Source organism: Rhineura floridana, chromosome 3 (genome assembly GCF_030035675.1).
Source record: "Rhineura floridana isolate rRhiFlo1 chromosome 3, rRhiFlo1.hap2, whole genome shotgun sequence".
NCBI lineage: Eukaryota > Metazoa > Chordata > Lepidosauria > Squamata > Rhineuridae > Rhineura > Rhineura floridana.
The window spans coordinates 6,358,505-6,373,180 of NC_084482.1; the positions used below are offsets into that span (position 1 = coordinate 6,358,505).

Below are 14,676 nucleotides of genomic sequence, written 5' to 3' on the forward strand. Positions count from 1 at the left end.
GGCTTTGGGAAGAACTTTTGGGAATGGGACAGGAATCAATACGGGAAGGGGCTGTAGCATGCTTTGCATGCAAAAAGTTCCAGGTTCAATCCCAGGGACCTTCAGGTACGTCTGGGAAACATTTTTGACTGAAATTCTGAAGAGACGACGATGTCTGAAATGGGATGGGGGGATCTCTTGACAACCTCCTCCCCCCACCCCAAGTAATGTGTCTTCCGTTTGGTTATTTATTTATTATTTGATTTATATCCCGCCCTTCCTCCCAGCAGGAGCTGGTTATTTCATGTCTGCTTAATGTTCTGGCAAATCAGATGGATCTTGCTTCTGGCGCCTGTGACTATAGCTTAGTGGCAGAACATCTGCTTTACATGCAGAAGGTCCCAGGTTCAACCCCCACCATCTTCAGTAGGGCTGAGAATTGCCCCTTTCCAAAAACCTTGAGAGTTACTGTCACATACTGTAGACAGTACTGAGCTAGATGAACCAGTGGTCTGACTTGGTATAAGGCAGGCTCCTATGCTAATTTTCCCCAGTAATTTATTTGCAGGGAAGGGGGGGCTATGCATATTCAAGGTGAGAAGGGAGCAGCTCTCTTAATTTTGGCAGATGGGGAGAGGGAAATCTCCCCTTTGCTTGTATTCTGTGAGATCACTCAACTAGCATGCCATTTACATCCTGAGCATTTAAACTTCTCTTCCTTGAACCAGGTTTGTACCACACATTTCTTTGGAAATATCTTGGGTCTCTGTCTGAAAAGTCAAGGCAGTAGGGAAGCTGGGAAGCCTTCCTTTCTAACAGGAATCAGGGCTTGAGTACACAGCACAAGTTGTCTGCCCTCCACCTCACAATACAATTTCCTGTCATCCTATTTCCATCCCTTCTGCTACATGAGATCTTGCCAAAAATTTCCCATTGAAGTCAGTGAACAATCTTGGAAGACCAGAATAACTTCTGAATCATTTATTCTGGGCACTGAATCCCAAAGTGGAGGATTTTGAACCTTCCAGTTATTTCCGATGAACAAGGTTCATCTTGTGTCACTACCTATTGTTTGTTGCTGTGGCAGAGGGTTAAGACCCACAGAGTTTGAAATAAGTGGTCTGGTGGTAAGAGAGCAGGAAGAGTTGCAATCCAACATCATCTAGAGGGCCGCTAACCCATCCCGCCTCTTGGGGAAACATCACTTGGAAGTGGTTAATAAGCCGGCAGTATACCACTGAAACCTCTTGAATGCTTTTCCTGTGTGAGGAGCCACGACTTGTTACCTATTGTCTTCCAAGTTACCAACATCTCCTTGTCTACTCCTTTCTGTGCCCCATTACTTCATTAAGGTCAAACTGATAGAAGCTACTACTTTCACATTAGTATTTAGGAAGGGAGAAACCGTTTGTCCAGTTTCTATCATATCCTCCCCAGCAGTTACATTCTCATTAGTAGAGCCTACTGTACAGATTTCTCCTAAAAAAGTAAAACTGCAGCTAATTACTGTCATTTTGGAAATAGAAAGACTGTGCTCAGCTTGAACCCGACGTAGTAACCCATTTGCTGACATTTTAAATACTACATAGTACTGATACTACAGCTGGGGTCACTAACATGGGACCTGTGGGCACTATAATGCCCTTGAGGTTTTCTCAAGTCCACAAAGCCTCTTGACTGCCCTTCCCTTGCAGTTGTTCTTCCCTTTGCCATGAGGTGGCAACGGTAATTATGTTTTCCCCTTTGAAAAGCATAACAGTGAAAGAAAAAGTGGGAAGAGTGACACTACCACTTTCAGCTCAATGCTCAGATGAGCAGCTCAATAAAAAGTTGAGTGACAGGAGGAAAAAGAGCAATCTGGAGGCTGCAGTGGGGGAGACAGTGCAACTGGGGAGAAGGCAGAGGCAAAAGTGGTGTGTCACAGGAGGAGCCTGGGACAATAGAGCTAGAATAAGGAGAGGGGACACCGAATAGGGGGTGAAGAGAAAATGAGTCAGAATGGGTGAGAGAAAAGAGACGGCATGGAGATAATGTATGTGCAGACCCTCACACAAGTCAGATCCAGTAAAACTGGTTTTCTTGAAAATTTTCACAGGTTTCTCCCCCCCTCCCAAAAAAAATCAAATACAGATAACATCTGTCTCCATTGACAACCATAAAAATGGGTCCGGTGCTTTCCAGCACTGCCATGATGCAAAAACATGGATCTGACATACAGACCCTACTAATTTTTTCAAGAGATTCCCACAAAACCACCATCCTGTGATTGTTGGTTTTGTAATTCTATGTAAAATAGGAGGATCCATGCCTTGGATCAATGTTTTTATTGTGCTGGCTAACACAGGATCTCTGATTTGTTAATGTGCAGTCTACCAATAGAAGCTTTACTTTTATGGTGGGTTTGGAGGAACATAATGGAAAATGCCAATTCTAGAGGATGTTTTAATTCTTCTGGATCTAACTTTTACCCAGATTGCATGGAAACACAAAGAATGTGTGTTTGCACTCTTTCCATCTGCTAGGGGCAAGGGGAAAGAAGAGTGACCTGGGGGAGGGGTGGACCCAAAAGAGATGACAACCTGTGTGTTGTAATATTATCCACAATGTGTCATTCCTGCTTGATCTGAGGTAGTCTTGCTTGTGAAGGGTAATTTATTAGTCGGACAGCTGTCTTATTCATCCTTTCATTTCACATTCTCTGCTAGAAACATATAGCAATATTCTTCCTGCTATAAGCCAAAGCAGGGATAGGCAATGTGGTGCCCGCCAGATGTTTTTTTGCACTACAATTCCCATCATCCCTGACCATTGACAATACTGGCTGGGGCTGATGGGAGTTGTAGTCCAACGACGTTTAGGGGCAATATCGGCTATCCATGCACCAAAGTCTTCACTGTGTTTACTTCAAATGTAGGCTTGCTTTTGTAGCTTTGCCCATTCTTTTAATTTTCCTTCCCTCCCTCACTTAGCTCTTCAGGGCTTCTGGCTGAGGTCCTTCTCTGCCTTGTTACCTTAAATCCATTTAGCTGGAGATGCTGGGATTGAACCTGGGACCTTCTGCATGTAATTTTTATTTATTTATTTATAATGGCACGTGCTCAGACCAGTAAGCTACAAACAAGCTGCCCTGGGAATCATAAATCTAGGTTGAAGGTTTAGGATATGAACTGTGAAAATAAGTAACTTACCAACACACCCTCCAAACTCTTACAGGGCCAGTACAATGGATGTTAAACTCTTCGATCCTGGTATTAATCCCTCTCTCCCCTCCTTTGGCCTGCTACTGTCTCAGTCCCCTATTGCCTTAAGTCTTTCAGTTTGCTCTGACCCTCTCAAACAGGGTTGGGCTAACTTGAGTCTTGTGTGGCTTATCTTCTTAAGTATGCATTCTAGTTTAAGAAGTATCATAGAATATAACCATAGAGTTAAAAGAGACCATGGAGGTCCTCTAGTCTATGCCCTCCTCAGTGTAGGATCTGTAAAGTAGGGTGCAGCTACAGCATCCCTGGCTCATGGTTGTCCTGCATATAATCTGTCTGTTTACATCAGAAACCTTTGCAAGAATCCCATTAATCAGCTACTGCTAGGTTGTCCACCTGAAATAGACCGATCTGTTGGCCAATTTCCTGCCCACTCCTGTTTCATGAGGTCTATCTCAGCCAATGGCAACCAGAGGCTCTCATGTATATCTCATCTCATCTCACTGTGACATTAGCAGGGCAAATTGCTGCTAGTAGCTGTTTTGCCACTACAGTCTGGTACACTGCAAAATAGGAGTAGGAGTGGAAGGAGCCTCTCATATGGTTGAACTACTTTGTGAGTTTTGCAAGCTGAGTGAGGATTTGAACCTGGATCTCTCTAATCCCAGACCCGCACTAATTATGCTATACACAGTTCAATTTTCAGTACACACTGCTGTTAGCCTTGAAGTAGGAAGACATGAACTGTGCTCCATGCTCTGTGTGCATGTGACTAGCTTTGAAGAAGTAAAAGTTGTTTAGAGGGGGTGGGGTGCTGGCTGTATAACTAATGCACAGTTGCTGTTTGTCAAGTTAAACACTGGGTTGTGAAAAATGTCATTTATATAGCACATTTCAAATGCTTCACTGCACCTAGGTGATAGGGTTATACATATTTTATATCCCACCTTTTCTCTAAGAAACTCAAATTTTTGCCAGGCCTTTATTCAAATATTTAGTGTATCCAATAAATAAAAAACACCTGTACAGAGAGGCACCAAAGTGCAACCAGCACTGTGTAAAATGGGGAAATGCATGAGAAGGGCTCATGCTGCATATTCTATTTTGAGGGTTGTCTTTTGCCATATACACTATCTCAAATATGTCTTTTTCCTTATGTCCCAGGCACAACTGACATAAAGATAACGAGGACATTCCTTGCTCTGCAAAGGATTATTCTATTGCTGCAACTCCTCAGTGCCTATTAAGTGATCCCCTCTCCAATTTATCCTCACAACAACCCTGTGAGGTAGCTTTAATTGATAGGCAGTGACTAGCCCAAGGTCATCCAGTGAGATCCATGGCTGAGTGGGGATTTGAACCCTAGTCTCCCAGTTCCAAGTCCAACAATCCTGCATAAGGTCACCTTGTAAGTTTGTGGCTGAGGTCAGATTTGAACCAGTGGCTTCTTGTTCCCACACTCTTAAGCTTTATGCTACTCTGGCAACTGTGTCTTCATAGGGCAGTGTGCCTCTCCCTCCAGCCTTAGTACTGCCAAGCAGATACAACAAATAACCATTCCTAATATCAAAATACTTGTGTCTTGTGTGCTAAATTTAATATATTGGCGGTGGGGGAGACACCACTTTGATCCATGTATCAAAATGCGTTCATGAATGTCCCTTGTTTTACTAATTTTATATTTGTGCTTTTATGGGTGATTAAATGCTGGTATTTTAAATGGTCCCACATTTGGACATAGCCCTTTTTGACCTACAAGTACCTACCTTCATGTGGTTTCAATTCCCACAGTCTCCATTTTATTCCTAGCTCTTCTCCCCCCGCACACTTTTTTAATAAATTCCTCATCAACATTTGAAGGGAAATATCCATCTCACAGCTGCCAAGGGTACATTTCAACCAATACAAACTACAAGCTGTTGTCCTAGTATTAATGTGTTTTTGTATGGCTCTACCCTATTCTGCACTGGTAAACCCAAAATAGTGGGGGGGGGGGCAATCTTGAGAGCCATTGTGTTGAAGTGTAGGGGTCAGGCTGTCCTTAAATCATTCTCCTCTGTCACAAGCTTACTAGGTGGCCTTAGGCAAACTCCTCTCCAGCTCAGTCCCCTATCAGAAACTGAATACTGATCTACCTTTCAGGGCTGGTGAAAGTATTACTGATGATGACACATATAAAGTGTTGAGAATGCTTTATGCATGTATATGCATAGTAAAATACTATGTATGATTATATCTCCTGTGAAGTATTTTAGCTTCTTACCTCAAAAGGGGCTCTCTCATCTCAGCTCTCTCCCCCATCAAGACTGAAGGAGCATTTCTATCACTACATGGGTGGATTCTGATGTGTCAAACCAGGCTCAGCCATGATATTCACAGAATGACCTTTGGAAATTGTTGTCTTTCAGTCCAACCTACCACCCAGGGCTGTTGTGAGGTTAAAATTAGAGAATCCATTGCACGTAGGAAGGGTGGGATACAAATGTGATAAAGGATGTCCAAGATATGGCATATCCTGCTCTGTTTCCGCAGGATGACATTGGGGAACTCATGGGGAAGTTAGTACTTCATTACTGAGACACATACTTTCTTATTTTTAAGTAGAGCTCAAGTCAAAACAAGTGATGCTTGGATGTGGCTGTAACTCGCTATTTATGAGCTCTAGAGTGGGAAGTCATACTTTTAAGAGCCTGGGAAATATAAAAGGCTGCCTTGTAATTTGCCACTTCCATAAGAAGCAGTTGCCCACAGCCAAACTTCTACATGCCAAGCACAGCAAAGCCCAATTAATTGTAGGGGAGGGGAGCAGCTAAGTGGCTTTTATACATGGCTTGAGTGAGATGGCGTGAGAGGCAGTGTGGTGTAGTGGTTAAGGTGTTGGACTACGACCTGGGAAACCAGAGTTCAAATCCCCACACAGCCATGAAGCTCCCTGGGTGACCTTGGGCCAGTCGCTGCCTCTCAGCCTCAGAGGGAGGCAGTGGTAAGCCCCCTCTGAATACCCCTTACCATGAAAACCTTATTCGTAGGGTCGCCATAAGTCGGGATCGACTTGAAGGCAGTCCTTTTTTTTTTTTAGTTGGTTGGTTGGGTTTTTTTCTCTCTCTCTCTCTCTCTGTCTCAAAGGCTTATCACACCTTTACAGTTAGGGTAAGGCTACAGCTTCAAATACAGCTGTGGTATGTTGGGAGGGAGGTCAATAAATATTCAGTATCAGCCCAGATGCACGCTACCTCTAAGGAACGTAAAAGTGGCAAGTGGCAGCCATGCCTACACTGGAGATTTTATTGTTTGTTTGTTAGTTTAAATTAATTTATATCCCACCCTTCCTCCCAGTAGGAGCCCAGGGCAGCAAACAAAAACACTAAAAACACTCTAAAACATCATAAAAACAGACTTTAAAATACAGTATATTAAAACAAAACATCTTTAAAATCAACTTTTTTAAAAGCTTTTTAAAAAATCTTAAAAAGCAGCTCAATACAGACACAGACTGGGATAAGGTCTCTACTTAAAAGGCTTGTTGAAAGAGGAAGGTCTTCAGTAGGCACTGAAAAGATAACAGATTGCGCCTGTTTAATATTTAAGGGGAAGAAATTCCAAAGGGTAGGTGCCACTACACTAAAGATCCACTTCCTATGTTGTGCGGAATGGACCTCCTGATAAGATGGTATCTATAAGAGGCCCTCATATTCAGAGCTTAGTGATCTACTGGGCATATAAGGGGTAAGACAATAGTTCAGGTATCCTGGTCCCAAGCTGCATAGGACTTTGTACACCAAAAGCAGAACCTTGAACTTAGCCTGGTAGCTAATAGGCAGCCAGTACAATTCTTTCAGCAGCGGGGTAACATGTTGACAATACGCTGTCCCAGTGAGCAGTCACGCCACTGATTTTGCACCAGCTGCAGCTTCCAGACCAACCTCAAGGATAACCCCACATAGAGGACATTACAGTAATCCAGCCTGGAGGTTACCAGTGCATGGACAAGACCATCCCATTCCAGGAACTTCCACAGCAGTCTTACCAGCTGAAGCTCGTAAAAGGCAATCCTAGCCACTGAAGTCACTGGGGCCTCTAGCAACAATGATGGATCAAGGAACACCCCCGGACTACAAACCTGCTCTTTCAGAGGGAGTACGACCCCAGCCAAAGCAAGCAACTGACCAATTATCCAAACTCGAGAACCATCAACCCACAGTGCCTCCATCTTGCTAGGATTCAGACTCAGTTTATTGGCCCTCATCCAGCCCACCACCAAGTCCAGGCAGAGGACCAGGGCTTGCACGACCTCTCCCAATTCAGATGTTACACAGAAATAGAGCTGGGTATCATCAGCGTACTGCTGACACTTTGCCCCTAATCTTCTGATGACCACTCCCAAGGTCTTCATATAGATGTTAAATAGCACTGGAGACAAGATGGTACTCTGCGGCATCTCACAGCACAACTGCCAGGGGGCCAAAAGATAATCGCCCAATGCTTTTCTCTGAAAACAACCCTGAAGATAGGATCAGAACCACTGTAAAACAGTGCCTCCAATACCCATCTCACCAAGTCATCCCAAAAGGATACTATGCTCAATTGGATCAAAAGCCTCAGAGAGATCAAGTAAGAATAACAGGGTCGCACTCCCCGTCCTTCTCCTGAAAAAGGTCATCCATCAGGGCGACCAAGGCCAATTAGAATCATTCTGTTGTTATATGCCTTCAAGTAGATTATGACTTATTTTGACTCTATGAATCAGCAACCTCCAATAGCATCTGTTATAAACCACCCTGTTCAGATCTTGTAAGTTCAAGTCTGTGGCTTCCTTTATGGAATCAATTCATCTCGTTTGGCCTTCCTCTTTTTCTACTCCCTTCTGTTTTTCACAACATTATTGTCTTTTCTAAAGAATCATGTCTTCTCATTATGTGTCCAAAGTATGATAACCTCAGTTTCATCATTTTAGCTTCTAGTGATAGTTCTGGTTTAATTTGTTCTAACACCCAAATATTTGTCTTTTTCGCAGTCCATGGTATGCGCAAAACTCTCCTCCAACGTCACATTTCAAATCAGTTTTTTTCTCTTATTCACTTTTTTAATTGTCCAACTTTCACATCCATACACAGAGATCAGGAACACCATGATCTGAATGATCCTGACTTTAGTGTTCAGTGATACATCTTTGCATTTGAGGACCTTTTCTAGTTCTCTCATAGCTGCCCTCCCCAGTCCTAGCCTTCTTCTGATTTCTTGACTCTTGTCTCCATTTTGGTTAATGACTGTGCCAAGGTATTGATAATCCTTGACAAGTTCCATGTCCTCATTGCCAACTGTAAAGTTACATAAATCTTCTGTTGTCGTTACTTTAGTCTTTTTGACGTTCAGCTGTAGTCCTGCTTTTGCACTTTCCTCTTTAACTTTCATCAGCATTCATTTCAAATCATTACTGGTTTCTGCTAGTAGTATGGTATTGTCTGCATATCTTAAATTATATTTCTCCCTCCAATTTTCACACCTTCAACTTGGTCCAATCCCGCTTTCCATATGATATGTTCTGCGTATAGATTAAACAAATAGGGTGAAAAAATACATCCCTGTCTCACACCCTTTCCAATGGGGAACCAATTGGTTTTTCCATATTCTGTCCTTACAGTAGCCTCTTGTCCAGAGTATAGGTTGCGCATCAGGACGATCAGATGCTGTGGCACCCCCATTTCTTTTAAAGCATTCCATAGTTTTTCATGATCTACACAGTCAAAGGCTGTGCTGTAATCTATACAGCACAGGGTGATTTTCTTCTGAAATTCCTTGGTCGGTTCCATTATGCAACGTATAATTGTGATATGATCTCTGGTGCCTCTTTCTAAATCCAGCTTGGACATCTGGCATTTCATGTTCCATATATGGTAAGAGCCTTTGTTGTAGAATCTTGAGCATTACTTGCATGGGATATTAAGGCAATAGTTCCAGAATTACTGCATTCCCTGGGATCCCCTTTCTTTGGAACTGGGATGTATATTGAATGCTTTCAGTCTCTGGGCCATTGGTTTGTTTTCTGTATTTGATGACAATTTTTTAAAAAATTTGGACAGATTTGGTCACAGTAGCTTGTAGAAACTCTATTGGTATGTGATCTGTTTCTAGTGATTTGTTTCTTCCAAGTATTTTAAGCGCAGCTTTCACCTCCCATTCTAAAATTTCTGGTTCTTCATCATATAGTTCCTCCATGAATAAATCTGTCATCGTTGCATCTCTAGCATAATAGAAACATAGAGTTAGAAGGGGCTTATAAGGGCATCAAGTCCAACCCCCTGCTCAATGCAGGAATCCAAATTAAAGCATACCCAGCAAGTGGCTGTCCAGCTGCTTCTTGAAGGCCTCCAGTGTTGGAGAGCCCATCACCTCACTGAGTAATTGGTTCCATTGTCATAAAGAGGTTTTTCCTGATGTTCAGTTGAAATCTGGCTTCCTGTAACTTGAGCCCATTATTCAGTGTCCTGCACTCTGGAACGATCAAGAAGAAATTCTGGCCCTCCTCTGTGTGACAACCTTTCAAGTAGTTGAACAGTGCTATCATATCTCCCCTCTTCTCAAGGCTAAACATGCCCAGTTCTTTCAGTCTCTCCTCATAGTGCTTTGTTCCCAGTCCCTTGATGGTCCTCACTGCCCTCCTCTGAACTCATTTCAATCCTTCTTAAAGTGTGGTGTCCAGAACTGGACGCAGAACTCAAGATGAGGCCTAACCTGTGGCAAATAGAGGGGAACCAATACTTCACATGATCTGGAAACGATACTTCTGTTAATGCAGCCTAAAATAGCATTTGCCTTTTTTGCAGCCACATTGCACTGTTGGCTCATATTCAGCTTGTGATCAACAACAATCCCAAGATCCTTCTCACATGTAGTAACGCTGAGACAAGTATTCCCAATCATCTAGCTGTGCATTTGGTTTCTTTTTCCTAGGTGTAGAACTTTGCACTCATCCCTGTTAAATTTCATTCAGCCCAATGCTCCAGTCTGTCAAGATCCCTTTGAATTTTGTTTCTGTCTTCTAAGGTATTAGCTAACCCTCCCAATTTTGTATCATCTGCAAATTTGATAAGCATTCCCTGCACCTCTTTAACTAAGTCACTGATAAAAATGTTGAAGAGCACTGGGCCCAGGACCTAGCCCTGTGGTACCCCACTTGTTATCTCCCCCCAGTTTGAGGAACCATTGATAAGCACTCTTTGAGTACAATTCTGTAGCCAACTGTGGATCCACCTGATAGTTGTTCCATCCAGCTCACATTTAGCTAGCTTGCTAATTAGAACATCATGGAGCACTTCACCCATCCTCCACGATTTCACAAAGATAATAGTTCCGTAACCAGGCCTGAACCCAGATTGGAATGGGTAAAGATAATCTATTTCATCCAAAAGTACTTGCAATTGCTGCACCACAACCCTCTCAATCACCTTCCCTAAATTTGAGCCCGGGCAGTAGTTGTCACAAAGCAATGAGTCTAGGGTGGGCTTTTTCATGAGCAGTCAGATCACTGCCTCTTTCAGGGCAGCTAGACCGCCCCCTCCCACAATGATGCATTGACCACACCCTGGATCCACTCAGTCAAACCCCCTTGGCAAGCTTTAATAAGTCAAGAAGGGCAAGGTTCGACACGTTGCTGGTTGCATCATTGCAAGCACCTTGTCCGTATCATCAGGGAGCATCAACTGAAACCAATCCCAAGAAGTTGCAGCAGGCATTGCACTGCACTCCTCATTGGGGGTTACAGTAGATGTGGAAGGGGCATCAAGATTACTATGGAGGCGAGCAACTTTACCTTGAAAGTGCCTTGCAAACAATTTAATTTTTTTAAAAAAATTTAATTTATTGGATTTCTTAGTTGGTCATCTGGCTGGCCATCCAGCCACTCTGGGCGACGTACAAAATGAACAAAATAACACAAAATGACACACCAATACAATAACATTAAAATCTAAAAGCGATAATGATAAAATCTAACCCACCCCAAAGGCCTGCCTGAATACACATATGCAACAACAACCTTATTCTATTAATTATTTGAAAGTTTATTTACAAGAAGTTCTGTATTAGTTCTAGCATACAATAAAAATCCATGATCCTAGAAGTAGTGCTTCCATAGTATTAAGATCAGGATATTTGATTTGCTGTTCTTGACTGAGAGTCAAAGATCCTGGAGTTTGCTGTCCTCTACTGTTTTGTTAGAGGGGTAGAATACTTTGAATGAAAAGCCACTTCTTGGGAAAGATCCAGGATTTATGCAGAGGCAATCGGTGTTGGTCACGGTGAATGGGTCATATTCGTCGGCAAAGACAATGAGATCTGGCAGAGGGTATGTTCTCAAGGTGTAGTCATAGGCCCAGTAGACAGGGCTAACATTAAGGGGCAATGGAGTCAGATGCCCTTGTGATAAAATTGTCTTTACAAAATGATTAGGAATATCCAAACTGCTACTAGGAAATCGGACACAATTCCGGCACATCTTGTTTACCAAGTCTTCTCTGAAGATTATTATTTCCTGAGTGCAGTACTGGACCCTGCAAGGATTTGTAGTGAAGACTGAAAATGGCACCTGCTGTCGGAACTCCTCTGTAATATTTTCAGTAAGCGGTGGCCTTGGCAAAATGGAGCCTGGGCCAGGATCTTCAGAGCCGGGAACAAATACAAATCGACTGCTCTTATGGATACTGGGATATTCGCATATTATGTCTGCAAGGGCTTTCAATGAATCTTTCAGTGACTGAATTTGATTTTTTCCATATGGGGCAGAGGAAAAGTTCCCACAGAAGAAGAAGCAAGTTGGAGGCATGGAGGAGTAACCTGAAAACGTAATGCGAAGCTTCTCCAAAACTTCTGCTTGATCCAACCAAACATCTGAAAGGAACACAAACATGGCATCCTCATTTTCTTCCTCCAGCTGTTTCCATTTCGCAGAAGATTTTACGGAGGTTGAAGAAGGCCCTCCAAAGAACTTCATGTTTCCATAATATGCCCGAATTGTAATAGAAGGTTCCGTAGGAGGAAATCCAAAAGCATTGACATGAAATATCTCATCTTCATACCAGCCTTCTGTTAAAACAAAACATGACTCTGTATATAAGCCACTGTGGAACTGTGCTTTACTAAGGTCCAGCTGGACAACTCCTGTAGGATCTTCCAAGAGAAAATTTCCCTCTTTCAGCTGGGTTATCATCCCAAGAACAATAACCTCCCTAACTTTAGCTGAGTTCCCCAAGAGAGTTTCTATTGTCTTGAGCTGGAATTTACTTCTGCTTTCATCTGGGTGTGAACCAATAGCTGATGGTGTGAACAATTCATGCCGGTGGGTTCTCTGCTGCAAGATGATATAACGCTCACGGAACAATTCTGCTTTATCCCTGGCACGGCCAAATAAATTTGATGCAGGATGGCTGGTCATTGAGAGAGGTAGAAACTTTTTTCTTTCAAAATTGTAAACATATCGTGGGATATCAAAAGCTCCAATAATGTTGAAAATATGATCCATGGTTTCGTCTAAGGACTGGCTGCACTCCAGGACTGCTGCTTCCACCATGGCCCTTTCAATCATGTTACATGACAAAGGCTGTTTTTCAACAGCATCAATTATATTTTCTATCATATCTTCAAGCTCCACTTCATTAACTGTTTGAAGAGTTTCCGTGAGATACTTGGTAGCTTCAGCGCAGAGCAGCAAGCCGTGCATCTTGAAGGCAGCGCTCACGTTGCTCCTCAGCTTCTCCGTGGCCATCTTGAATGGTTCGCGCCACAGCCAGGAGAGGCCGCCTCCCGCCCTGCCTCGGCTCAAGGAGGGGAGGCGGAGATGCTGCTCGTGAAAGGAATTCATGTTTTCCCCCCTCTGAAAGGTCTAAAACTCCATTTCCTGGAGTTGTCAACAGACCCCTGACTATATGGAAAAGCTCCATTGGACGGCTACTTGAGGATGCCATGGTGGCAGAGAAGTGGGCCTTCTTCGCCGCCCTCACCAACATACAGTAGGCACAGTTGTTTTACTCATGCCTGATTAGCCACACAACATGTCTTTCACCACTTGCTCTCTAGCTGTCATTAAGCCTGTTTCATTGCCCTTAGTTCACTGGTGTACCAAGGTGCAAACCGGGCTCACAATGCCAGAGAGGGAGCTCAGGGGCCACTGTGTCAAGAGCCCAATGCGTCTTGTTGTTCCACAGCATGACAATGGTTTTAACAGGGTCATCTACTCTATCTACTGGAAACTCCCCAAGGGCATTCAGGAATCCTGTGAATTCCATTAGGTTCCAAGGGTGGACCATCTTAATCTGTTCACACACACCCTGCAGGGGAGGATCAGAAACACAAGTCTAAACTTCACCAAGAAGTGGTCTGACCATGACAATGGAATGACAGCCACCCCCCATCTTCAGACCACCCTTCCTCCATCTGGAGCAAAAACCAAATCGAGGGTGTGCCCTGCACTATGCATTGGGCCGGTGACAACTTGACACAGTCCCATGGTCATCATGGAGGCCATGAAGTCCCAAGCCAGAACACCAGAGACAGCATCAGCACGGACACTGACATCAACCCAGACTATCATTCTGGGCTCCTCCAATACCATAGAATCATAGAGTAGTAGAGTTGGAAGGGGCCTATAAGGCCATCAAGTCCAACCCCCTGCGCAATGCAGGAATCCAAATCAAAACATTCCCGACAGATGGCTGTCCAGCTGCCTCTTGAAGGCCTCCAGTGTCGGAGAGCCCACTACCTCTCTAGGTAATTGATTCCATTGTCGTATGGCTCTAACAGTCAGGAAGTTTTTCCTGATGTCCAGTCGAAATTTGGTTTCCTGAAACTTGAGCCCATTATTCCGTGTCCTGGACTCTGGGACGATCGAGAAGAGATCCCGGCCCTCCTCTATGTGACAACCTTTCATGTACTTGAACAGTGCTATCATATCTCCCCTCAGTCTTCTCTTCTCCAGGCTAAACATGCCCAGTTCTTTCAGTCTCTCCTCATAGGGCTTTGTTTCCTGTCCCCTGATCATCCTTGTTGCCCTCCTCTGAACCTGTTCCAAGATGGCTTCTGCCAGCTCGGTCAGAGAAGCTGCTGGGCAGCAGAGTGGACAGTACACCAGCAGCAACCCTAGTTTATTGTCTCCTTGGCCCAACACCAGGTGCAGGTGATCTCAGCCAGCTCCAAGACAAAGTGGTTTCCTGGTGACAGAGATGGAAGTTCTGTAGACCACAGCAAACCCCTCCCCCCCATCCCGGCAGCCTGTGTTGGTGTTGCACCAAGTATCTAGATGGGCAAAGCTGGTTGAGATCACCTCATCCCAGCTCACCCATCCACATCTCGGTAATACATACCAAATCAACACTCTCATCCATGATCAAATCATGGATGACTGTGGTCTTATTGTGAACCAATCTGGCAGTAAACAACAACACACATACACCAGTGGGCACAGCAAATGAGCAAGGAGGAATCTGTCCATGGGAGAAATAGGAAC

At 43.8% G+C, this 14,676-nt stretch overlaps 1 protein-coding gene across 1 annotated transcript; it reads right to left on the bottom strand.

Moving 5' to 3' along the window:
- Positions 1-11,112: 11,112 nt before the first annotated feature.
- Positions 11,113-13,201, bottom strand: LOC133382012 (DNA polymerase epsilon subunit 2-like). Its single transcript, XM_061621659.1, has one exon. It carries the CDS (start codon positions 13,033-13,035, stop codon positions 11,356-11,358), a length of 1,680 nt encoding a protein of 559 aa, XP_061477643.1. The 5' UTR covers positions 13,036-13,201; the 3' UTR covers positions 11,113-11,355.
- Between the last annotated feature and the right edge of the window lie 1,475 nt (positions 13,202-14,676).